The sequence below is a fragment of the Chiloscyllium plagiosum genome, unplaced genomic scaffold, assembly GCF_037043375.1.
Source record: "Chiloscyllium plagiosum isolate Xiang-an unplaced genomic scaffold, Cpla_swu_hap1 HiC_scaffold_23, whole genome shotgun sequence".
NCBI lineage: Eukaryota > Metazoa > Chordata > Chondrichthyes > Orectolobiformes > Hemiscylliidae > Chiloscyllium > Chiloscyllium plagiosum.
Genome location: NW_028270161.1, coordinates 1,451,790 through 1,479,082, shown reverse-complemented (window position 1 = coordinate 1,479,082; position 27,293 = coordinate 1,451,790). Strand labels below are relative to the sequence as shown.

Here is a 27,293-nt window from a genome sequence, read left to right as displayed (position 1 = left end):
TTCACTACCTGCTGTACCTGCATGTTTACCTTCATTGACTGGTGTACAAGAACACCCAGATCTCTCTGTACTGTCCCTTTACCTAAATTGATTCCATTTAGATAGTAATCTGCCTTCCTGTTCTTGCCACCAAAATGGATAACCATACATTTATCCAGTCTGCCATGCATCTGCCCACTCACCTAACTTGTCCAGGTCACCCTATAATCTCCTAACACCCTCATCACATTTCACCCTGCCACCCAGCTTAGTATCATTAGCAAATTTGCTAATGTTATTACTAATACCATCTTCTATATCATTATACATTATAAAAAGCTGCGGTCCCAATACTGATCCTTGCGGTACCCCATTGGTCACTGCCTGCCATTCCAAAATGGAGCCATTTATCACTACTCTTTGTTTCCTATCAGCCAATCAACTTTCAATTGAAGTGAGTACTTTGCCCCCAATACCATGCACCCTAATTTTGCTCATAACCTCCTATGTGGGACTTTATCAAAAGCTTTCTGAAAGTCCAGGTACACTACATCTACTGGATCTCCCTCGTCTATCTTCAGAGTTACATCCTCAAAAAATTCCAGAAGATTAGTCAAGCGTGATTTCCCCTTCATAAATCCATGCTGACTCTGACCAATCCTGTTACTACTCTCCAGATGTGTCGTAATTTCATCCTTTATAATAGACTCCAGCATCTTTCCCACCACTGAGGTCAGACTAACTGGTCTATAATTTCCTGTTTTCTCTCTCCCACCTTTCTTAAAAAGTGGTACAATATTAGCCACCCTCCAATCTGCAGGAACTGATCCCGAATCTATCGAATTCTGGAAAATAATCACCAAGCATCCACGATTTCTCAAGCCACCTCCTTCAGTACCCTGGGATGTAGACCATCAGGCCCCGGGGACTTATCAACCTTCAGACCTAACAGTCTCCCCAACACCAATTCCAGGCAAATATAAATTCCCTTCAGTTCAGGTCCTTCAGCCACTATTACCTCAGGGAGATTGCTTGTCTGTTATTGTTGATCATCCTTTCAAGTGGAACTCTTTGTGAAATAGCTACAGTTTGCTGCCACATCAATCCGAGAAACCTGTGGAACAGAATGAGGCCATTCTACCCATTGTTACTGTGTTGGCTCTTTGGGAGAACTGTCCAATTCATTCCACTGTCGTACTCTTCTGAATAGCTCTCATTTTAAAGAATATTTGTGATGTGAATTGAAAATTGAACATCCACAGAAATGAGAAGATAATAATAAATGAAGAACAGGAAATTGGGAAGATTTCAAAGGGACTTATTGACTTTCATAGAATCCCGACAGTGTGGAAGTAGGCCATTCAGCCCACATCAACCCTCCAAGGAGCGTCCCACCCAGACCCGCATCTATAATCTTGTATTGCCCTTGGTCAATCCACCTAACCTGCACATTTTTGGACTATGGGATGAAACCCATGCAGACAGGGGAGTACGTGCAAACTCCACACAGACAGTCACTCGAGGGTGGAATCAAACACAGGTCATTAGCATTCTGAGGCAGATGTGTTAGCTACTGAGGCATTGTGCCACCCCACTACAGTGTTAACCACTGATCCACCAGGTCACTCCTTTATTTTCATCAATGACTTAGGGATATGGATGTACCATGTAGATTTTACTGATGGTGAACAATGTGATCAAGTACATACATGCTCGAGCATACCATCATTTAAAGGGATCTGGTTTAGAGATTTAGATAAATCTAGTAACTGCATATGTAGATTAGTGCAGAAACACCTATACCAGGGCAGGGACAGCCACTAACAAAGACAAGGAAATAGTGTCACTTTAGAACATGACTATCAACATTTGCTAACAAATTATCAGTAAAAATGTGATTATGATTAGAACACTAACTACATTCACCCCACACTTACAACTTCAAGTTGAAAGGAATCATTATTTAAGCCTTTCAGATAAGTTCTGTAATGCTATGTGTGGGCTTGAGTGTATCACTTTCAGAATATAATGAAAAGGCTACAGACAGAATATCAAAGAAATTATAAACGCAGTGCCACCAATCTGGATTTTTATTCATGGAAAGAAGTTTTGAAGGAAGATTGGTTCATGTTTTGAAAATGCTGCAGATCTACCTCACTGTTGTAGAACTGAAACTAGGTCTGGGTGGGTTGCTCTTCGGAGGTCGGTGTGGACTTGTTGGACCGAAAGGCCTGTTTCACACTGTAGGGAATCTAATCTAAACATGTTGAATCAGCCAGAAATGGGGCTTAATCATTTGTTTTTGGTGCTCATTATGGACTCACTGTAAATTCAACTAAAACTAACAAAGTTAGCTTTACCTGTTTTAAAAGGATAAAAATGGATGACTATCAATTAGGAAATAGAGAATTTCCAAGGTCAAATACAGGTGGAGCTGGTTACAAGTGTTTACAATACTGCATGAAACACAGTCTGTTGGATACCATATTTTGAATGGTAACTATCTGCTGTGAGGAATGTCAGAGGGAAGAGTAGGCTGGCACGCTACAGCTTCACTTCATTTAACATGTTTAAATAAGGAGCATTTTACAAAAGGCTATATCAGGAATTAACAGGGCTGGGAGGATCCATGATAGTTTTGGAGGCTGTGGGGAGAGAGACTTAATTACACAAATGCCTTCTTCTAGTTCTAACCTCACGTATGTTCTTATCACCAAATGACTGTGGAGCTTATGTGTCTGTACTTAGCAATACTTAGCAAGGAGAAGATATTGATTCACATTTCAGCTGATTAGCTTCTGAATTTCACTGTGCCTAACACTTACCGTCAGAATCATGGGTAATATATCACCAAGTTAATGAACCAATGCAGAAGCTGTTTTCATGGATTGTGTATAATAAGCACTTTGTTCATTGCAATTCAGAAGCATCTGAAATGCTACAATTGGGGAGAGTTCAGATATTGAAGGTGTAATTTTTTTCATTGATGGGATGTGGACATCAGTGGGCAGGCCAGCATTTATTACCCATCCCTAATTGTCCAGAGGACAGTTAAAAGTCAACCACATTGCTGCAGACCTGGAGTTACATGTAGGCCAGACCAGGTAAAGAACAGCAGATTTTCATCCCTAATGGATATTATTGAACCATCTGTATTTTATAAAATAAAGTTTAATCCACTCAGGCTATATTGTACAGAAATGGCTTGAAGATCAGGGGTCACGATCTCAGGATTCAAAACAAAAGCAGAGCACACTGAGGAAACTCAGTAGGTCTAGCACCATCTGTGAAAAGAGAAGCAGAGTTAATGTTTTAAGTGTGGAATAACTTTTCTTCAGAACTTGAAGCGATAACCTGCTGAGTTTCTCCAGCATTCTTTGTGTTTTATTTTCAGATTTCCAGCATCAGCAGTATTTTGCATTTATCTCATGATGCAAAGCTTTAGCAGATCCATTCAGTTCTGAATTGGCTCTAAATACAAGATCAACTTGATGTAATGATTTCTTAAAGATTCCCAGCTGTGGCCAGCTGATTGGGATTCTTCAAGCCTGTATTTGGTGTCAACACAAAATCTTCTTCATCCAAATGGCAGAACCAGCCACACTTCACTGATTATTCTTGTTTCAGGCGTACCAGAAGGCAAGACATCAGGAACGGTGACCCTCTCACCCAGTGTTCTGATCAACATCACAATGGTAAGCTTATGACGACTTTTTTGATTTCAATTGATCAACATTCTGACATTTCTGATCAATTCTTCTATCAAATGATGTGTTTTATATTTACAATATGTACATGGAGCTTTTCAGATGGATAAAGCTTGGGTAAATAATTTGTTTCCATTTTTGATGAAATATTGGTGAAACATCAACATTGCAGAATCCTAAGTATCAGATTTCTATTGGAAATCAGAGGTTAAAGCTGCATCCCATTCCTGAAAACTCTTCTCCCAATTTTCCTGTTTCTTTTCATCTGACCTTTCGGGTAGCAAGTCTCCCCTTCAGCTTTCTCAGACTCTAAAGCAATCAAGCACTGTGCTAGTATCTGTGATCAGACACACCTAGTGAAATACCGCAAATGATTTATAACCTTATTGGCTTTACAACTTGGTTATCATGGGAGATCTACTCACTTCATGGGGAAATATTACTTACAAAATGAATTATTTAGAATTTCCTTATTTTGTAAATGTTTTGGTTACCATCGTACATAGTGTAGCAGGTTAAAGAGCAGTGGTCGATTTATTCAGGTCACTACTAATTGGTTCAAGACTATTTTTATAAATGATCTTGATGACTGTCCATACCAAGTATAATTCTCATTTATGATATTGAAATGATGTTCTTGCAGTGATGACAGACCTGGGATCCAGAATCAGTTTTGTACTGTGAGAGCTTGTGATGTTTAACCCCTCCAAAAAACTCCCAACTTCATCAAATAATGTTCCTTGGAGAATTAGAGGGAGTGAAAGCCTTCCTCCTGTCTTAAAAGAAAACCACTCCCCAGTAACTCTCTCCAAACCCTCCATCTCTCTCCCCCAACAGCTTCACCTCATTGTGATTCCCCACTGAAGCTGTTTCAAAAATACCTGAACAGTAATTTCTTCATCAACTCCATCTACAGTCATTGAGTCACAGCATGGAAACAGACCCTTTGGTCCAACCTGTCCATGCCGACCAGATATCCCAACCCAATCTAGTCCCACTTGATAGCACCCGACCCACCCGTCATGATTTCATGACTCCACCCATTCATGCTGCTTCTATTAGAGTTATAGAGTCATAGAGATGTACAGCATGGAAACAGACCCTTTGGTCCAATTTGTCCACGTTGACCAGATATCCCAACCCAATCTAGTCCCACCTGCCAGCACCTGGCCCATATCCCTCCAAACCCTTCCTATTCATGTACCCATCCAAATGCCTTTTAAATGTTGCAATTATACCAGCCACCACCACTTCCTTTGGCAGCTCATTCCATATACGTAAAACCCTCTGAGTGAAACAAATTGCCCCTTTTATATCTTTCCCCTCTCACCCTAAACCTATGTCCTCTAGTTCTGGACTCCCCCATCCCAGGGAAAAGATTTGTCTATTTATCCTATCCATGCCCCTCATGATTTTATAAAACTCCATAAGGTTACCCCTCAGCCTCCGACGCTCCAGGGAAAATAGCCCGAGCCTATTCAATCTCTCCCTTTGGCTCAAATCCTCCAACCCAGGCAACATCCTTGTAAATCCTTTTTGAATCCTTTCAAGTTTCACACCATCCTTCTGATAGGAAGGAGACCAGAATTGCACACACTATTCCAAAAGTAGCCTAACCAACATCCTGTACGGTCACAACATGACCTCCCAACTCCTGTACTCAATACTCTGACCAATAAAGGAAAGCATACCAAACGCCGCCCTCACTATCCTATATACCTGCGATTCCACTTTCAAGGAGCAATGAACCTGCCCTCCAAGGTCTCTTTGTTCAGCAACACTCCCTAGGACCTTACCATTAAGTGTATAAATCCTGGTCTGATGTGCTTTCCCAAAATGCAGCGCCTCACATTGATCTAAATTGCATCTGCCACTCCTTAGCCCATTGGCTCATCTGATCAAGATCCTGTTGTAATCTGAGGAAACCTTCTTTGTTGTCCACTACACCTCCAATTTTGGTATCATCTGCAAATTTACTAACTGTACCTCCTATGTTCACATGTAAATCATTTATATAAATGATGAAAAGTAGTGGACCCAGCACCGATCCTTGTGGCATTCCATTGGTTAGAGGCCTCCAGTCTGAAAAGCAACACTCCACCACCACCCTCTTTCTTCTACCTTTGAGCCAGTTCTGTATTCAAATGGCTAGTTCTCCCTGTATTCCATGAGATCTCACCTTGCTAACCAGCCTCCCATGGGGAACCTTGTCAAACGCCTTACTGAAGTCCATATAGATCACATTTACTGTTCTGCCCTCATCAATCATCTTTGTTACTTCTTCAAAAAATGCAATCAAGTTCGTGAGACATGATTTCCCACGCACCGAATCAGTCCTTGCCTTTCCAAATACATGTACATCCTGTCCCTCAGGATTCCCTCCAACAACTTGCCCACCACCGAGGTCAGGCTCACTGGTCTATAGTTCCCTGGCTTGTCTTTACCGCCCTTCTTAAACAGTGGCACCACGTTTGCCAACCTCCAGTCTTCCGGCACCTCACCTGTGACTATCGATGATACAAATATCTCAGCAAGGGGCCCAGCAATCACTTCTCTAGTTTCCTACAGAGTTCTAGGGTACACCTGATCAGATCCTGGTGAATTATCAACCTTTATGCATTTCAAGACATCCAACACTCCCTCCTCTGTAATATGGACATTTTTCAAAATGTCGTCATCTATTTTCCTACATTCTATATCTTCCATGTCCTTCCCCATAGTAAACACTGATGCAAAAAAGACATGTTTAGTATCTTCCCCCATCTCCTGCAGTTCCACACAAACGCAGTCTTGCTGATCTTTGAGGGGCCCTATTCTCTCCCTCGTTATCCTTTTGCCCTTAATATATTTATAAAAATCCTTTGGATTCTCCTTAACCCTATTTGCCAAAGCTACCTTATGTTCCCTTTTTGCCGTCCTGATTTCCTTCTTAAGTGAACTTCTACTTCATTCTCTTCTAAGGATTCACTCGATCTATCCTGTTGATACCTGACAAATACTTCCTTCTTTTTCTTAACCAAACCCTCAATTTCAATTCCTCTAGTCAACCAGCATTCCCTACACCTACCAACTTTTCCTTTCACCCTGACAGGAATATACTTTCTCTGTAACTCATTATCTCATTTCTGAAGGCATCCCATTTTCCAGCTGTCCCTTTACCTGTGAACATCTGCCCCCCAATCAGTTTTCAAAAGTTCTTATCCTTGTTTTTACCTTTCAAAAGGTCTTGCCTAATACCGTCAAAATTAGCCTTCCTCCAATTTAGAACTTCAACTTTTAGATCTGATCTATCCTTTTCCATCACTATTTTAAATCTAATAGAATTATGGTCATTGGCCCCAAAGTGCTCCCCCACTGACACCCCAGTCATCTGCCCTGCCTTATTTCCCAAGAGTAGGTCAAGTTTTGCACCTTCTCTAGTAGGTACAACCACATACTGAATCAGAAAGTTTTCTTGAACACTGTCAACAAATTCCTCTCCATCTGAACCCTTAACACTATGGCAGTCCCAAATATGTTTGGAAAGTTAAAATCCCCTCCCATAACCCCCCTATTATCCTTACAGAAAGCCAAAATCTCCTTACAAATTAATTTCCCAATTTGCCTCTGACTATTAGGGGGTCTATAATACAATCCCAATAAGGTGATCATCCCATTCTTATTTCACAGTTCCACCCAAATAACTGGATCTACTGTCTCAAAGGATTTTTTTATTCATTCCACACCACTGGCTACACCAACATTTATTGCCAGAGCGCTGCAAAGAGTCAAATATGTTGTTATGAGTCTTGAGTCACATGTAAGTTCAGACCAGATTGAGATGGCAGATTCCTTCCTTAAAGGAAATAAGTGAACAATCGACAACATGACACAGTCGTCATTAGATTGTTAATCGCGGGTTTTTGGTGAATTCACATTCCTCCATGACAGGATTTGAACCAGAAAATTATCTGGGTCTCTGGGTTAAAGGCCCAGTGATAATACCACTAGACCATTACCTCCCCTCCTGTCTGACTTGCCTTCTAAGCTTAATATTTTAAAGTTCTGCCTGACTCTCTCTCTCATGGGAAAAGTGTGCAATGTGCCTGAATTAAATCAGTTGTTACCCCTTAATCTTTGACAGCTATTGGATCATCTCCACTCTTCCTGCTTTTCCAAAGGCTACAAGACCTATTTAAAGCAATGTTCTAACTCTGATATGTGATCCCAGTTATTGCATTCTGAGGCCCCTCATATGTTCCTGACATGGAATGGCCATAACTGCATATGATACCTCGGACAGAATGTCTTATCTTGTTTGATTTTTATGCTGCCTCTTTACTAAATCATACTAGGAGCTGACTTTTACTTATCTTGAAGCCTTACTGTTGTACTTCAATTGATGACTCAAGTGGTCATATCAAGGACAAAATCAGAAATAGCTGGAGAAGTTCAGCAGGTCTGGCAGCATCTGTAGAGAGATAAACAGAGTTAGTGTTTCAAGCCCAGTGACCACTTCAGAAGGGTCACTGAATCCAAAAATGTTAACTTTGTTTTCTCCCTGTAGAGTTTTTCCAGCAACTTCTGTTCGTGTTTCAGATCTTCAACATCTGCAGTTCTACTTCTTTATGTCTAATTAAGGCTTTTGTTTTAAAAAGTGTAATTTATCAGCTGGAATACAGAAAATATTGGCGTTAGGAAGTAAATACATTCCTTTCTTCTCCATGGGAACAGTGCCAGTGCTCTCATTATAACAAATTGACTGGGCATTTGCTGAGGAGTATTTCTTGTGTTGTTGCCAAGGTGTGATTTTTTAACTTTGTACACCCCAGTCCAACACTGGCATCTCCAATCTTGCCAAGGTGTGACTGAGCACCGCAGCACCAGTTTCATGTTCAGACTTTAATGTCCCCAATGCTAGCCAATCATCACTCTCCCAACTTCAGAAATATTTCACCTGTAGCACAGGATGTGGATCAGTTTTATTCTGTATGGACGTTTAACATGCTGCAGCTGGGAAACAGCTTCCCTTCAGATTGTAGCAATTGAGAACTAGTATGTTCAGAATTAGTCAGAGAGAAGTGAAACAGAAGTGGAGAAATGAGAGATACATCCTTGTGCAGCAAAATTATTCCATTTCATTCAATCATATCCCTGAACATGTTGATGGCTGACAGACCATTAATTGCTGGTTTCAGTAACTACTGCTCGTTATTGAGTGACTTTTACTGCAGCTAACTCTGCTTCAGACTTTGAACATTTTATAAACATTTTCAAAAAATATCCCAAAATATGTCAAGATAAATTCTGTAATTTATTTGCTGTAGTATGAAATACATGGTTGTTTCAGTCCGGAGAAACTGTGAAAGAAATGGTAACAGTGCTTCCCCAACTCAACTCCGGACAGTGGTTATCCCTAAATGTTAGGCATTGCTGCCCTCTGGTGGAAAACTCTGAACAGAGATTTTATTTTGTGCTGCACATGCTAAGTCCTCTACTACGAGAACTTCACTATTTATAAACTTTGCCCTTGTACTGAAAGTCATCGATTTTGGCAATCACTCACTAATGAGTCTGATTGTCCACCGAAGAAATTCCATGGCCGATGAGCCTAATCCTGCAACTGCATCTCCAATTACAAATCGTTCTCAGCCTTGGTGCTAAATGAATCAGTCCTGTCCAATACAGTGTGGTTGTAGAAAATTAAATGTTTACAAAGCCACATGCTGTAGGGATACTATAAAAAGAAACTCCAGATTTTAAATCATTTGTAGCATTACATACAGTTATTTACATATCACACAGAGGGTGAGATCATCTTTGCAATATCTGCATACAGAGTTAAACATTTTCACACATGTTTGAACCCATTTAAGATAGGTGGGATACTGATACAGGTTAAACAATGCATAAAGCAATTATGTTTGAATCTGTTTAGAAATTAACATATTGGAGTGGTGATTGTAAACCCTACTTTCTGGTATTTCTTCTGCGTTGGGTTTATCTTATAGAAATCTGAGGGCTCTCACCACTTATAATGAAGCTTTGGTGAAGCACACAGACAATGTTACTGCCGTCAGACATTTATAATTAGATTAGTAATGTCAGGGTTTTAGCTAATGGATGGTTTGTTGGATGTCTATAAATTAAACCACAGACTTTCCCAAAGATAATTTATTGTCACATTTTGTTGGCATTGAATATGGAGTTATAGGGACAAATAACAACACTTTCCTGGAAATCAAGAAATTTATCATTGCTTCATACTTGCTGATAGAATAGAAATTGTCAATAGTGCAGCATTCCCTCTGTAATACTGACTTCTCTTATATCCTCCTATTCATTGGAATGATTGGTGAGGTCAAGCTTTCAGATCCCATTCCAATCGTTTCCCACCAGCTCTTATTGTGTACAGTACTAGCTTCACATTACAGTGCTGGAAACTAGTTTATCATAATGTACCTATTGCAAGCAGTAAACGTTTGAATAGCAATCTATAAACATCAAGTATTCTTCATGAATAGCCAATAATAAGTCCTTAAACCCCTCTCAATCTGTACACGATGAGGTGGGTTTCATATTCCTATTACAGAACCATATGATGGAATCGGAACTGGCTTCATAATCCTTCCTTCTCTCTGTATTTCATCTAATGGGTAACATGATACTCTATGGCAGATACCTTTATCCTACTTTCAACGTTATTCTGTTTTTCTTTCTTTATTACAATTGAAGGTTGAGAACAGTGCCTTAAGACAATGGTATTTAATGGTTTCCAATGAGTTGAGAATTATTTTTATCTTAAACTTTTCAACTTCTGCGTAACAAAGCCAAATAAGAGTATATTAAATTTTAGAGTCCAAAAATAATCAGGGGTTTGTGATGTGAGGAATAAATCATTTCCAGTTATAAATGCAGCTAGGGGCAGGGTGCTGGTTACCTCCAGTGTTGGTTGCAGTTCAGTTAGAAATTCATCCCAGGAGCTATTGAGTCAATAGTCTATTTGACACATACCTGATATTTAATAGAGAATAAAAAAAAGGGCAAAGAAAAAGCTAAATGATTACTTTGTGTTTGTCTTTGTTGAGGTAATTGGCAGAAAACTCCCAGAATTAGAGATCAACGTGACTAAAGAGAGTGAGAAGCGAAAACAAATTCAGATTAGTGAGAGGATTGTACTGGAGATATTAATGGGCTGAACGTTGATAAATCCCAAAACTCTGATGGTCTCCATCCCAGCATGCTCAAGGATCACCTAACCAAGTTGAACCAAGTTCACAAAACCATCAATAAACAAGGCCCAGTCTGAACTAAGATTAGCATCATGAAATAGCTGAAATCAATCATTCAAATCTGCGTCTTCTGTTGGATTTGCAACTCCCTTAAAGTTTTACATATTAAGATATAAGATTGTCTCCAGATTATCCAACTTGAAAAAAAAATGAACCCAAACACAGGAATATATAAATGCACTTTATTTCACATGCAGTGAAAAATCAACATTAATATAGGAGAGGTAATTCGTAAGTTGGATCACAGTGGGGAAAAAGCTGTTCTTGAATCTGTTGGTGAATGTTTTCAAACTCTTGTATCTTCTGTCTGATAGAAGAAAGTATAACTGGGGTAGATGGGGTCATTGATTATGTAAGCTGCTTTTTTGAGGTAGCAGAAAGTGTAGATGGAGTCACTGGTTGGAAGGCTGGTTTGTGTGATGGACTGGGCTGTGTTCACAACTCTGCAATTTCTGAGCTGAAAATGTGTTGCTGGAAAAGCGCAGCAGGTCAGGCAGCATCCAAGGAGCAGGAGAATCGACGTTTCGGGCATGAGCCCTTCTTCAGGAAGGGCTTTGCAATTTCTGAGGCCTTGGATAGAGCAGTTGCTATCCCAAGCTTTGATGCACCTGGGCAAGATTATTTCAATGGTGCATCTATAAAAATTGCTAAGAATGATTGTGAGCATTGTGAATTTCTGAGGAAGGAGAGGTGTTGGCGTGGTTTCTTGACTGTAGCGTCAATGTGGATGGACCAGGACAGATTGTTGGTGATTGTTACTCCCAGGAACTTGATGCTGTTGACCCCCTCCACCTCGGCACCATGGATACAGCGAGGGTACTCCATATTGCTGCCTGTAGTTGATGGCCATGTTCTCTGTTTGTGTGAATGTTTGATGCTGTGGTTAATTATTTCTCTCAAATTTAGGAAGTAACAAAATTCCTCCTTCTTTCCTTGAAGAAAACATTGCTATTTTCTCCTTAATCTTGAAGTAGCAAAGTGTATTTGGTTGAAATGTCATTGTTGTGGCCAACCAAGGAGTTTAATAAGAAAGGACTCAATTCACCCTTTTCTCACCTGATCATTACATCTACAAAAGTGAATTTAGCGGAATCTCAGGACTGTGCATGATGGCAGCTGGTGTGATATTATCCAAGATGAGTTTATGCACCATTCTCTTTTTATTCCCATCATCTTGAATCAGGACGGTTCACATTGTTATGGACTTGCTGTGGAGTGAAAACTTAGTCTTAGCAGACTTTCTGGTCAATGTTGAAAGTTTATGTACACTGATAGGTCACAAACTCTGGAAAAAAAGCATGAAACTCTCTGTCCTACATTCTCCTTGATCAAGTCTCTCCTTAAAACTTATCTCTCTCACCTGTCCTACCATCTTTATTGGTCACATGGTGTTGAGTTTTGTCTGTGAGTACTCCGGTGAAGTGCCATACCGATGTTTCATTTTGTGAACACGGGAGCCCAAGAGCCAAGAGTAGGTCACATGGACACTCCAGCCAAGGATATACTGACTGACAGTCTGCAGCAAGGCCTCCTTCCTACATGATCACTCTGTCCCTTCAGTGCCCAACACCATATTGAGCTCAGCCTTGGATACACTCAGTGCCAGGGCAAACACAGCCTTCTGGGGTGGAGCATTCCCCAGATTCACAATGGCCTGACTGAAGACTTTTATCCTTATCTCGACCTTCATTGGTTGACCCTTTATCTCTGCAAACCTCTAGCCAGAGGGAAAATAACTCTCAGTACCTGGTCTGTCAAGTCATCTCAGAATGCTTGACACTTCTCTGTGATTACCTCGTGACCAAAAAATGAATGAAAAGCTCTATACAATTGCAGGATGTTGTTGTTGTTCTCCTGTATGACAGTAAATAGAGGAGGCTGTTTCCTCACTAGCTTGGCCAAATTGAACTGACACAACGAGGGCAGCTATTGGCAATGGCGTGAAGTTTTCAGTTGCCCCAGTTTCTGTTGGTTATGCAGAAGAGTTCAGGATTGAACTGCTCATTATTCCTCCCAGACTCTGAGTGGAGAGAATCCATATAATCTTCCAATTCATTGGAATTGAGTAACTATCGTTTAGTGAATCTTTTCATTAAGATCATGCAAAAACCTGGTTACGTTGTTGAAAACTTGATAATTAGATTAGATTAGATTCCCTACAGTATGGAAACAAGTCCTTCAGCCCAGCAAGTCCACACCGACCCTCTGAAGAGTAACCCACTCAGACCCATTCCCCACATTTACCCCTAGAAGAATATCTCAGCAGGAAGGCAGCAAGTGGCAGTGTGTATATTTTTAGTGTACAGAAGATGCTTTGATGGCACTTACACAATTTCTCAGGGGTCTCTTCTGCCCTGAGGTGACAGTCATGGATTGGGACCATTTCTGGATCTGAATGCCACAGTGCCCATCAGTTCAGCAGCTAGAAGACTACCCTAGTATCAGCCACAGAGGAGCAACCTTCTGATGCAGCATTGAGTTAATGTTTCAGGGAGAATCAGAGGGCCTCAGCTTTGGAGGGATTAATGAGGACACTTGGAGTAGTGAGAGGTTAAGGGATTTGGGGGCAGGGGATAGGCAGCCTCTGAAATGTTTGTCTGTGATTATGAGGCCACCCTGTGGAGGAGAAATAGCATCACAGGCAGGTGACCAGCAGCAACTGTCACCCAGGCATTCCCATAGGGGGCAGCGTGTGGGGGAGTGAGAGTGATTAGAACAGGGGACTTCCCATCACCCACAGGGAACCCACCTGCAGGAACCTCCAGGATGTACAAGTCCATCACTTTCGGGAAATATTCTGATCTCTGCTATCCCACTTCAGGACAATGACAAATGGCCAGTGCTTTATTCACAAGACCTGCCCCTAATCCCACTCTCTACCAATGGGGATAGGATGATCCCATCCTTCGTGACATGTTTTTCCAACTTACCAACGCTTATAAAGAAATAGACCCTTCAGTCCAACTCATCCATGCTGACCAAGTTTCCCAAACTAAATTAGTCCCATTTGCCTGCATTTGGCCCATATCCTCCCAACCCTTTCTTATTCATGTACCTGTCCAAATGTCTTTTAAATGTTGTAATTGTACCTGCGTTGCCCACTTCCTCGGAAGTTCATCGAAGGGACTTCTAAACCAAATCCACAGGAGGGTGTACGTGAGAGAAATCAAATCTTTCATATCAATGTAAAGATAGCTTTTATTAATGAATAGAAAATAGCATTCTTAATTTAATTCATAAACTGAAAATTTATGAATGTCCACAGCTCACTGTGCCTGTTCAGTAGTACTTCAGGAAATAGATTTCAGTTTCTAGTTTTCTCAATTTGATGGAACGTTTGCTGAACTTGCAAAGGATTGTATTAAAAAAAAATGTTGAAAATTATCTGTTGTCAGCAAATGGATGGAAATTGTACATATTACCAATTGTAACAACATGTTTATTAATTCAAAGTTACTTTAGGAAAGAATGACATTTTATTCTCTTTAAAGCATCTTAACTGCCCACTTTGTACATCCCACAGATTGTAATTTCTGGAATGACACCTCAAGAGGGAGTGGGGGGACAGTTCAGCCTTTACTGTGTCAACTGAAACCATCCATTAAAGTTCCTTAACAAAGGCAGAAATTGCTGGAAAAACTCAGCAGGTCTGGCAGCATCTGTAGAGAGAAAGCAGAATTAATGTTTTGAGTCCAATGACTCTTCATCACTGGACTCTGTTATCTCCCAAAAAAAGATGTTGCCAGCCCTGTTGAGTTTCAGATTTCTGTTTTTATTTCAGATTTCTGCAGTTCTTTGTTTCAGTTAAAGATGTGTGTGCTGTTTTGATTCACTGTTCATAACTGGTGTGCATTCTCATAAAGGTCACTCGTACCACTTTCCAATCTTCGTAAACATGTTTCTGCTGCAACTGTAAATGTTGATGGGTGCAGTTAGCTTAGTTGGCTGGATAGCTGTTTGGTGATGCAAAGTCTCACCAACATCATGGGTTCAATTCCCACACCAGCTGAGGTTACCATGAGGAACTCTCTTTTCCCCCTAACCAACACCATTTATTTTTCTCTCTCTACTAATCAAAAGCCTAATGATCCTCTGAGAATATGGTGACTTTACTCTCTTGGTGAGTCATTTGAATCATGTTAGATCCTGCTGGCAATTATTTAATTTTATTGTTTTGCAAAATGTTTTCACAACCTGAGTGGTGTCAAATATATTGTATCACAGACCAGTTCCAACCTAAACAGGGCAGCACTGCTTACCTGAGGTCATTAGGCAAATCTGAAGGTGATAGCAGGAATCCTCCAGCCTATGTGTTCCTGTAGCTGCTATTGTCATGGTCTAACAAAGTTAAGGATTTTAAGATTTTTAACCAATCAGTTTCAAAGAGAGACAGGTCAAATGTGGTGTAAGTTAGTTGAAAACTGACTTGGTTAAGTCCCTGATTTGGAGGGTTGGGAGAGGACTGATGGTCATGTGGTTACCTTCCTGTCTTGCTGGAAGACAAGGAGAGGTTATTGTGGAAGGAAAGAAAATGAGACATCTTCCTAAAGTTAGGGCTGAGTAATCTGAAGTGAATTTATCGCTTTAACTAGGAGAGACAGATGTGCTTTATTTCTATGTTGCTAGGGATATAGTTTTGAAATTCATTGAATGTATATATTATTAAATAAATTAGTTGATTGACTTATCTTAAAACTTTCTTCAGCCTTAGACTTCAAGGTGACACTACTTATCATACGTATTTATTAATGCAGGTCATTCTGCTATAAGGCACGTATCATTTATGCAAATTTGCTCTAACACGATTGACCAACTGGGGACACTGTTTCTATTGTGTGAACTATTGTGTGAACTTTTAAAGTGTGTATTGGTTATAACACGATTCCAGCCTCATGAGTTTAAATGGTGTTGCTATTACACGATTTTCTTATAGCACGGGATTGCACGGGTGAATCAGCAAGGTCTTTTCCCCAGGGTGGGGGAGTCCAAAACTGGAGGAGATAGGTTTAAGATGAGAGGGGAAAGAGATTTCAACAAAAGGTATTTTCCCATTTGGGATAGACAAAATTCATGGGGAGGGGGACTATTTAAAAATAAGAGGTCTTTCATTTCAGATAGAGATGTAAAAACATTTTTTTTAATAGTCATAAATCTTTGGATTTCCCTTCCCCAGAGAGTAGTTGTGGGAGGAGGGCAGGGTTATTGAGTATTTTTTAGACAGAGTTGATTCTTAATTAACAAGGATGCCAAAGACAACTGGGGGTGTACAAGAAAATGGAGTTGAGTTGCAATCAGATCAGCTAGAGTCATAGAGATGTACAGCTTGGAAACAGACCCTTCGGTACAATCCGTCCGTCCATGCCAACCAGATATCCTAAATTAATCTAATCCCATTTGCCAGCATTAGGCCCATATCCCTCTAACCCTTCCCATCCAGATATAACCCATACAAATGCCTTTTAAATGTTGTAATTTTACCAGCTTCCACCACTTCCTCTGGGAGCTCATTCCATACATGCACCACCCTCTGCATGAAAAAGTTGCCCCTCAGTTCCCTTTTAAATCTTTCCCCTCTCATCTTAAACCTATCCCTCTAGTTTTGGACTCCCCCATCATGTGGAAAAGACCATGACTATTTATCCTATCCATGCCCCTCATGTTTTTATAAACCTCTATAAGGTCACCCCTCAGCCATTGACACTCCAGAGAAAATAGCCCCAATCCATTCAGCCTCTCCTGTAGCTCAAATCCTCCAACATCTATGTAAATGTAAATGTTTTCTGAATCCTTTCAAGTTTCACAACATCTTTCCTGGGAGACCAGAATTGCACACAATATTCCAACAGTGGCCTAACAAATGTCCTGTACAGCTGCAACATGACCCCCCAACTCCTGTACTCAATGCACTGACCAATGAAGGCAAGCCTGCCAAATGCCTTGTTCACTAGCCAATCTCCCTGCGACTCCACTTTCAAGGAGCTATGAACCTGCACTCCAAAGTTTCTTTGTTCAGCAACACTCCCCAGAACCTTACCATTAACTATATAAGTCCTGCTCTGATTTGCTTTTCCAAAATGCAGCACCTCGCATTTATCTAAATTAAACTCCATCTGCCACTCCTCAGCCCATTGACCCATCTGATCAAGGTCCCATTGTACTCTGATGTAACCTTCTTTGCTGTCCACTACACTTCCAATTTTGGTGTCATCTGCAAATTTACTAACTGTACCTCCTATGTTCACATTCAAATCATTTATATAAATGACAAAAGGTAGTGGATCCAGCACTGATCCTTGTGACACACCATTGATCATAGGCCTCCAGTCTGAAAAACAACCCTCCACCACCACCCTCCATCTTCTACTTTCAAGCCATGATTTATTGAATGGCAGAACAAGCATGGGGGCTGAATGGCCTACTGCTGTTCCTGATTCAGTTGTTGCTGTGGGACAACAGCATCTCATAAAGTCCTACCTAATATGGTAAGAAGTGGTGAAACATCAGTAACGGTCAACGATTGAGGTAATTGAGTCAAGAAACATTGGAAATCCTGATGTTACTATTGCATATTTAAATTCAGCAAATAATGCTGACTGGGTGGATCTATTTTCAGTTTTGCTGATGCCTTCTCTTCCTTCAGACAATTTGCATGAGCATGAGAACATGGAGGAAAAGATTATCTATGGAGTGGAGAACAGCACCACCTTTCTAGAGTGTGTTCCAAAATCACAGCGAGCTCTGGCATACTGGCAGTTTCATAGACAGACTGAGGACCATAAAGAAGAGGTAAGATATTCAGCTGCTGAATCATGATTGTGAAGATTCAGATTGATCATATGATGTTAGTACAAATATTTTAACAGAGATTCATCATTCAGTGTAGGGACACATGAACAGGAGCAGGGCATTCAGCCCCTCGAGCCTGTTCCACCATTCAATGAGATCATGGCAGATCTATGGCCTAACTCCATATACCTGCCTTTGGCCCATATACCTGAGTACATTTGCTTAATAAAGATTTTTCTCTCAGATTTAAAATTAACAACTGATCCAGCATCAACTGTCATTTGTGGAAGAGAGTTACAAATACTTACCACTCTTTGTGTGTAGGAGCTTCCTGAATGGCATGACCTTCATTCTCAAACTTTATCCCCTGGATCTAGCATCCCCAAGAAATAGCTTATTGTTATTAACCTTGTCATTTCATGATAATACTTTGATCAAATCACCCCTTAATCTTCTTAAGTCTTGAGAAATTGGGCCTAATTTGTATAATCTCTCCTCATAATTCAACTCCTGAAGTCCAAGTGTTATTGCAGTAAACCTACGTTGTATTCCTTTCAAAACCAATGTATCCTTCCTAAGATGTGGAGTTGACATTCTCTGATATAAATGAAAACAACTTTCTTATTAATGCAATTGATGCTTCCACTGTCAAAATCTCCAAATGTGATTTAGATGTTGTATATAATCGAGGTGTTTACCAATGCTATAACTTATTGTTCCATTGCTTCCAAAACCATTATGTGATGTTATTTAATGCTTCAGTGTAATTCATGGAACATCCTAGAAATAACAGGAGTGGGATTTTACAGCCTTTTCCTTCCATCTATTTTTCCTGATTATCTTCTGGAAAGTGACTGAAATCGTGTTATTTCCTCCCTTTAGTATGTCACATTCCAGATTGTATTTTGGATTCCCTAGAGATTTCTCCCAATCCCAAATAATCCCAACCTTTGTAACTAAAGGGATGAATCAAGGATATTTATAAGGTGTGGCACAGATGGGTGACTTTTAAAAAACACACTATTTCGAACCATTAATAGATTGTAAGGGAATGCAAAGTTTTGTATTTTTGGTCAGGAGCCTTTACATGTTAAAGGAAAGTGAATTTGGTTCAGTCATTGAGGCCATCAATTTGCAGAGTTTGAAATAGTTTCTGTTCCTGATTACAGACAGGGTTTCTTCCATGTACTTATTTGCCTATTCTTTCTAATTTTGATGTTATCTTAGCTTCTCCTCTGAGACAATCTGCTGTTCACTTGTTTTAATTTCTTTTCAGGAGCAATTAACTGGGAAAGATTTCATCAAATAAGGGTCTGCATAATCCATAATTCTGGATGATCAATGCATGTAACAAGTGTTAAATTAATCCCAGTAGCTTTCACGTATTTCCAGTTCAATGGGAAAGTGAAAGTCAGAACTTTCCTAATTCCAATTTGGGAAACGTAGAAGAGAGATCTCATTTGACTGACTGAGTTGTTTCTGTGATAGATACACAATTAAAATAAAGATTATTGCTTAACATTTGGTTGCCTTTGATCATCTCTAATTAAAATGTTTTATGAGTTGACGGCCTGGTAGTAAAGTAGATTGATGTAGTTGGAACCTACAGGCTCCTCTTCCCCTTGCCCAGCACAGCCCCATTGCTTTCTGTACAGACTCCACTTGGCTTTTCCAAAGCTTATTTAGAAAAAAAAATCTGCATTTAGTTCAGGAATTTAGGATGTTGTAAAGAGGTACAGTGACTTTAGAAATGTAAGATGTTTGAGTTAACAGTGGGCTTGCACAGGTGGCATTAATTTGGATTAGGCAATGATTTGATACTATTGGCTGCACAGTCTGTAATCATACTATCCAGAGATCACATTCCTGCTCACCTTTCCTCAATATTTTACTTAAAATCAGGAGGATTTTAACCACACTTGCAGAATCAGAATTTCCTTGTCCCTTAAAGCTTGAATTTAATGGCTACTGGGTTGAATTTCTTTATTGTGTTATTTTTTGGTTTATTTTCCAATTTCTTGTTCACTATACTTTTAAAACAGGTGTCAGATGGTTTAAAATAAAACTGAATGGTCCAGACAGGAATTTATAGAAATACTTCCCAGGCATTAAAGAAGGACAGAAACTAAGATGGAGGATGGATTTGTTAGTTAACAATGGTATTAGCAGCATAAAGAGATGATCAATGTCTAAGAAACCCCAAGAGATAAAACAATCTCACAGTGAATGATCTCACATAGCTGTGTCCAGAATATGGCTGTATTTTATACTCAGGTTGAGGAGTGTGGATCCTAGAAAACAAAGTAAAGTATGAGACTTGAAAGCAGATCTGGGAAAAATGAATTGGAAAAATTGGTTGCGATGCAGCAGCAGACATTGAAGGGGATTTCAGAATCCACAGAATAGACCCATTACAATGACTAAGGAAAATTCCAAGGCTGAAGCTGGTATTTATGGTTAGCCAGGAATGTTAAAGATAGTCTTAAACCTAAACAAAATAAAGCATATAATTGCGAATAGATAGATGGCAGGTCAGATGATTGACTAAAACATTTAACAATTCTGAACCATTAGAGTATGATAGAAAACTAGACAGAATTTTTTTTTTAAATTGTGAGAGTTCCTATAAATTTTTTAATAACTAAGTTATAATAGTGTCTACTGGTTCTATAATCTGGTCAGAGTTAGAAAGTTAGTCTATGCAATGAATCTTGGAAAATAAGGAGATGGCAGATATTTGCATCAGTCTTCATTACAGAGAATACAAGGAACATCCCAGAAACAGTCAAGAAATATAAAAGAGGGAGGATCTCAGAAAAATTACAATTAACTGCGAAGTTGTTCTAAGTACTGAGTCAGTTAGGATTACGTTCACTGGGGTTTGAAAAAAAAAAGGACAATGTGGGAAAAGCAGGAACAGGTTCTTGATTCTGATGCTCAGCATGATCATATTGAGTAGGAGAGCAGGGTTAGAGGGCTGAATGGCCTACTCCTGCTCCTGTTTCCTATGTTTCTGTGAGTAAATTATTGGAGCAATCAACTGCCAAATGTCTGGATTTTGATAGATTTCATTCTAGGATTTAAAAGAAGTAGTTCATAAGATATTTGATGCTTTGGTTTTTATTTTCTAAAACCTCCTTGATTTGGGGACAGCCCATTAGATTGGGATGTAGCAAGTGTAACATCTTTATGCAAAACATGAGTGCGACAGAAAGTGGGATATTACAGCTGAGATAGTTTAACATTGCCATGGGAAATTGTTAGAAGCTGCTATTAAAGATGTCACAGTGGGGCACTTGGATTAGTTCAAGGTAATCAGGCAGAGTCAACATTGTTTCCGTGAAAGAGAACTCATGTTTGACCAATTCATTGGAAATCTTTGAGGAAGTAACATGACTACAAATAAATACAACCAATGGTTGTACTGTACTTGAGTTTTCAGAAGGCATTCAAGAAGGTGCCACAGCTCAGGTTACCGCAGAAACTAAAAGCTCATGGTGTGTGGGGGATAACACATTGGCACATAAAGACAATTGACTGGCTAACAGGAGACAGATAGTAGGTATACATTGGTCTTCTATAGGTTGGCAAGATGTAATCAGGGCTATGCTACAGGGACCAGCCAAGACTGCAGTTGTTTATGATTACAATGTGGAAACAGGCCCTTCAGCCTAACCAGTCCTCACCGACCCTCCAAAGAGTAACCCACCCAGACCCATTTCCCTCTGACTAAAGCGCCTAACACTATGGCCAATTTAGCATGGCCAATTCACCTGACCTGCACATCTTTGGACTGTGGGAGGAAACCGGAGCATCCGGAGGAAACCCATACAATCACAGGAAGAATGTGCAAACTCCACACAGACAGTCGTCCAAGGCCAGAATCAAACCCACGAACCTGGTGCTGTGAGGCAGCAGTGCTAATCACTGAGCCACTGTGCCGCCCCATCGATATAAATGATTTGGACAAAGGGCGTAGGCTGTCACATTTGCTGATGATGTGGAGATGCCGGTGCTGGAGTGGGATGGACAAGGTCAGAGGTCACATGACACCAGGTTATAGTCCACCAGTTGATTCCAAATAAAACTGCTGGACTGTAACCTGGCATCATGTGACTTTGCACATTTGCTGATGAGACAGAAGTAGATAGGAAAGTAAGTTGTGAAGAGGATTAGGAGGCTTAAAAAGCTAGAAATAGATTATGTGAGTAGTCAAAGATCTAGAAAATGGAATATAGTGTGGAAAGATGTGAAAATGTTCCTTTCAGTAGGAAACAAAAACAAACGTATTAGGTAAAGAGTGAGAGATTGCAGAGCTCTGAAATGCAGAAGAATCTGGGTGTCTTAGTGCATGATTTGCAAAAGGCTATTATGCAAAGAACTAGGGAAATTAATACAACGGTATTATTTCTCATGACGGAAGTTGAATTCAAACGTAGTGAGATTATGCTTCATTTGTAAAGGCACTGGTGAGACCACATCTGAAGTATTTTGTACAGTATTGGGCTTCCTACTTAAGGAAGGATAGTGTACTCTTGCTCTTGGTTTGTATGTTTCTATGTTGTTATTGACGGTAATAGTTCATTGATTTTATGAAGTGTTTCTGTTTATCCACCTTTTCCAGACTGCTGACTTCTTTTTTACTGTTTTGCTTGAGCTCCTTCCCCAGGTCCATATTAATATTCAGTGTGATATTCTCCCTCTGCTACAGATCAAAGTAAATGACCGAGTCATCAAGACAGAACAAGGGTTGTTATTACGTAGCATCCAGAGAAAAGATGCTGGGATCTATATTTGCCAGACTGTGGAGCATGGCTTCATGCAGACAGTACTGAAGGTGACGCTAGAAATTATTGACACTGAGCATTTGGAGGAACTTCTGCACAAAGAGGTTGATGATAATCTGAGGCCCAAGGAGAGTCACAGCATCATTGCTCCAAACCAGAAACTTTGGTACAGGGACTTCATGCAGCTCATAAACCATCCTAACCTCAACACCATGGATGAATTTTGTGAACAGGTATGGCGGCGTGAGCGTCGCCAGAGGAAACAGAGACCAGCGCATCCACCCGTAAACACCAACAAATGGAAACACTTACAGGAAAACAAGAAAGGTAGAAATAGGAGGACCCATGAGTCGGAGAGACCACCAAGAAGTGTTTAACAATATACAACTTAATTCAAACAAAATGCAATACATACATTAACGACTTCATTGCATTATGTTGATGTTTACAAGTATATGGGCTGCTCACCAGATACACAACTGCCACCCATTGTCTTTTCATCCTCTTCATTATTTTTGTCAATGCAGCATGGTGACTGGATTGTGTTTTATAGTTGGACTGGACTTGCCGTTTCAACATTACATGCAACTGACTGAAATCCACTAATTCAATTCCCCTCCCCCCCCCCAAAAAGGAACTCAATGTTTGTTGATGCCAGAATGTGTTATAAACTGCCACTTCTATCAGGTTTTATGTGCGACGATCACTGAATTGCAGATCAGATGCAGAAATCTAAGATTGATTTGTGATTCTTTTACCTGCTTGCTGTTGGTTCAGGAATGCAGATTACACTGGTGATGCTCTTGGCGTAAGTGAACTGACAGAGATGACCAGAGAGCTTGTGAAGTGCCGCATGTCTATTCAGCTGGCTGTATATAGTTCCCACTTTGAACAAAAGACAATGGACATGCAGTTCAGACAAACAAGTCTACTGATCAGAAGTGGAATCAAAGTCATGTGAGTGGCCAGGTTTTAGATTCACTAAACTGACTAAGTTGACTGGAATGTTTGCAGAGAGCACAGCCTGAGGAGTCGGGAGTGATGCCACTCTAATTCAGTCTAAGACAAGAACCCACAAGCAAACTTTTACCAAGTGTCAATGCATTGAATTATTACTTAATGATTCATGAGAATTAAGGTGCTGTTCAGTTGTGAAGTAAAAGGCAAATGCCCTTTTGAATTTGAAAAGAACTTCAAAATGTTTACTCAGGCATATCAAAAGACATTTACAATGTGTCCTGGTGATGATGCATTTTATAGAAAGTAGATTTAAAGAAGGGTTTAGGAATGGAACCAACCGGTAATGTATTTTCTTCTATGAAAGAAAATATTTAGCTTCAGTGATGGTCAAATCAGTTAATGTTGGTGAGTAATGTCATTCTGGGAGAGGGAGCTTTGATTGTCACTTGCTTTGAGTCCAGTTAGTAATAAAAAAAAATCACCAGTTAAATCTTCCAGAAATAATATGGGGAACACTGTGCGCCTTCAATATTAACCCTTTGCTAAGCTTACAGAATGATGGACCAAATCAAAATTCAAGTTGATCCCAGTGATGGGTTAAAATAACAATTGCATAGCTGGTTGTGGGATGTGTGATATTCTTTTTGCTAACATAAGTCTTCTAAACTTCAGAAAGACAAATGTACTTCAAAAACAGGAGAGATTACAAAGCCCCAAGCTCCATGTATTAATAATCATTGCATTGAAAAAAATACTTTAAGCAATGGAGAGGAGATGGTGTGAAACTAGTCAACTGTACTTGTCGGTAAACAATACATATTACATTTGAGAGATATTATTTGAAATAAAAATGACAAAAGATGCTGTAACTTAACTGTTTAGGACTTTTCTTTTTGACCTGCACAGGTTACATTTTGTATCCTTTTAAAACTAGTGCATAACAGTTCAAGTATTTGACTGTTCCACATTAAGGTTGAGGGCCCAGGATTATCCATCACTTAATTCACTTACTACCTCAGTTGTATAAGAGATTTTGGTCATTTGCTGGTCATTTGCCAGTCATCTTACTAGAGGATTACATGAAAGCAAGCCTCTCTCCATCTCACCCTTTTGCTTTCCCAAGGAATAGGGAAGGATGAAAATAAAGTAAGATGTTGCTTGTGTCATTCATTTCAAGGTGGGCGTTAGTGCAGTAACATAGCAGCAGACTCTTGGAAATCAAAGGAATAGATTGCATCTCAGAGGCAGTTAAGGAAGGGTGACAATGCAAGCCTAGCTAGTGATACATACCTCCAATTAAAAAATAAAAAGAACTCCCGTTGCCTGGAAGATGTATAATTTCCTGAAAATGGAGGCTGAGGAGGGGGAAACGAGACCACAAGAAAGCATTTCAACACAATCTCAAAAACAGAAGAGGTGCCACTGAAAGCCACTGCAAAAGTAGTTCACTTTAACATTGTTCAAGAAGACAAAGTGGTTTCCAGAGCTCAAAGCTGTTTAAAATAGCTTTCATCACCATCTGAGTTATATTTGAGAATTACCCATTCAGAAGGTGGATAATCTACCTGGAGGGCTGGATATTCATCTTTCTCCTCAAAAGAACAAGCAATACTGAGGCCTGTTAACCAGCGTCTTTCCTCCCAGCGCCAGGTTGCTAATGCTCTGCATAAGCTTCTGAAGTATTCAGATCACCACTGTATTCTTTACCTTTAATAGATATTAGTCAGAGCAAAAACTTGTCAGGTTCACTGGCAGAATTTAAATTGGTCTGGAATGTTCCAATATGTCAATGTCAGCTCAAATACTTTCCTTATCTTTAACTAGTTTGCTTCATTTTAACAATGTGTTATTGTTAAAATGGATTTATTTTGTCCTTTTGCAATAAATGATATATTACTGTGGAGAGATACCATGGGCTAGATGATATAATTCTTACAATCCCTTCCCTGATGTACCACAGCTTTGTACTTGGGTGACAATAATGAATTAACCCTGAAAGGAAGGGCAGTGAGAATTAAATGTTTCTGATGGGACTAAACATAAACCCAACAATCCTGCAACAATGCAAATCAGAGAAAGCGTGTTAACGACATGCCAACAATCAATGGGCTCATATTCTAGTGCAGCAATAGTTTCATGATAATAAATTATTGTTTAAAGGAAAGGTTTATAGACCACAAACAATGAGACAGATATCAGGCTACTTCGTGTGATTTTGATGTGCTTTGGTTGCAGGAAGAATTCATAGTTTTATGGTCTATTAAGAGGTACTGTGTAAAAAATGATGCATGTGAACGTGCTTTATATATTGGTTTCCTCTAGTAAACTATATTAGACAGTGATCTTTATATTATTTAGCAATTAGCAATGGTCTGTGTTAAATAGTTCACCATTTTGCTTATCCACTTACCTAGACTGGTGTATATATATTTTTGTTAGACAAGAGGAACAATATTATGTTTTATTGCAATGGTGATAGTTAGTTTTCACATGTATGTACCAACTATATAGTGTCTATATAACCAGCCCAGATGAAATGCAAAAGGCTATTTATTTGGCTATTCCTGAAGCAAGAAATGTAAACTTCACAATTATTCAAAGCATGTGTATCTGGTAGATAGTTGATGAGTTTTTATTTCTCTATTTGTCACTGCATTTCTAAGGGGTACCATAAAACTGGAAAGGAATATTATGAAAATGCTGCTGTAAATTATTTCTTTTGGCATGTATTCAGTTGTTGAATAAACTTTTCTTTTAAACTATGCAGTTTACTTGGTTTCTTATTTTGAAGTATTAAGGAGACACAACATAAAATAATTCTTGTCGGTGATCCTCCTGAGACCAATGTTTGGTGAGACCTGCCTCAGATATGCTGATGTCATGAAGCAGCACAGACTGGAGTTGTCCATGTTGGCCACGGGATTGTCACAGTCTAATAACCAGCTCACAGGGCTTTAGGGACCTCTCTGTGTTCAGTCAGAGGGCCAAGGGCCTGAATTAGGAACCTTGTAGAATCCTAAATGTAACAGACACCAGGAATCTTCTCAGGATGTTGGAGTTTCCAATGGATAGTTCCCTAGCATATGTAACACTCCCAGAAAACCCTTTATAGTCAGAAACTTTGGATGGTTCTAACTCAGCAAAGTTTAATAGTTATCCAGGAAACATTGGACAACTAAAAATCGAGAAATCTATTGTACCAATTTTCCACTGACAAGCCTTTCAAATGTCTGCCGACCAACCCCCAGTCCAACTCTCTCAGACCTGACTCCCATCTTGACCCATCCCCCCCACCTCAAACCCTTTGGCTTGACCCCATGTCCCTCGACTCGAAATGCACTACACATCTTCCCAGGCCTCATGTTCTTTAACTCTCCTGACTGTTGGCCCACTCTCCTGCTACTGCTGCTCCCCCTGTCTGGAGCCGCACTGACCCAGCAATTCCCTCTTCAATGGTCTTGCTGAACCCAATATCCCCTATTCCTGGCTGCTAGAACTCGCGCTCTCCCCTGTCTTCGACAAGCTCTAAACACTCATTCATTTACCTGGCACCCTACCCACTCATCTGGCACTCCGGCACTCAACTCACCTGGAACTCTACTCACCTGGATCTCTACTCACATGGCACTCTACCCATCTGGCACACTAACAACCTGACATACTTACCACCTGGCACTCATCTCACTTGGTGTCTACCCACTTTGCACCCTACTCAGCTGGAACTCTACTCAGCTGGTACATGACCAACCTGGCATTCTGCCCACTTTACAAATGGGCTTAATGCACTCCTCACCAACTTGGCA

At 40.0% G+C, this 27,293-nt stretch overlaps 1 protein-coding gene across 5 annotated transcripts in view; it reads left to right on the top strand.

Moving 5' to 3' along the window:
* sema3ab (sema domain, immunoglobulin domain (Ig), short basic domain, secreted, (semaphorin) 3Ab) overlaps nucleotides 1–26,252 on the top strand; it is a 411,101-nt gene extending 384,849 nt beyond the window's left edge. For all 5 annotated transcript variants that reach the window (XM_043714218.2, XM_043714215.2, XM_087999317.1 and 2 more), the window contains 3 exons: nucleotides 3,607–3,674; nucleotides 17,598–17,743; nucleotides 22,455–26,252. In XM_043714218.2, coding sequence (XP_043570153.1) covers nucleotides 3,607–3,674; nucleotides 17,598–17,743; nucleotides 22,455–22,907 — 667 coding nt within the window. In that variant the 3' untranslated portion in view covers nucleotides 22,908–26,252. The remainder of the gene's footprint in view (nucleotides 1–3,606; nucleotides 3,675–17,597; nucleotides 17,744–22,454) is intronic.
* Nucleotides 26,253–27,293: the final 1,041 nt, after the last annotated feature.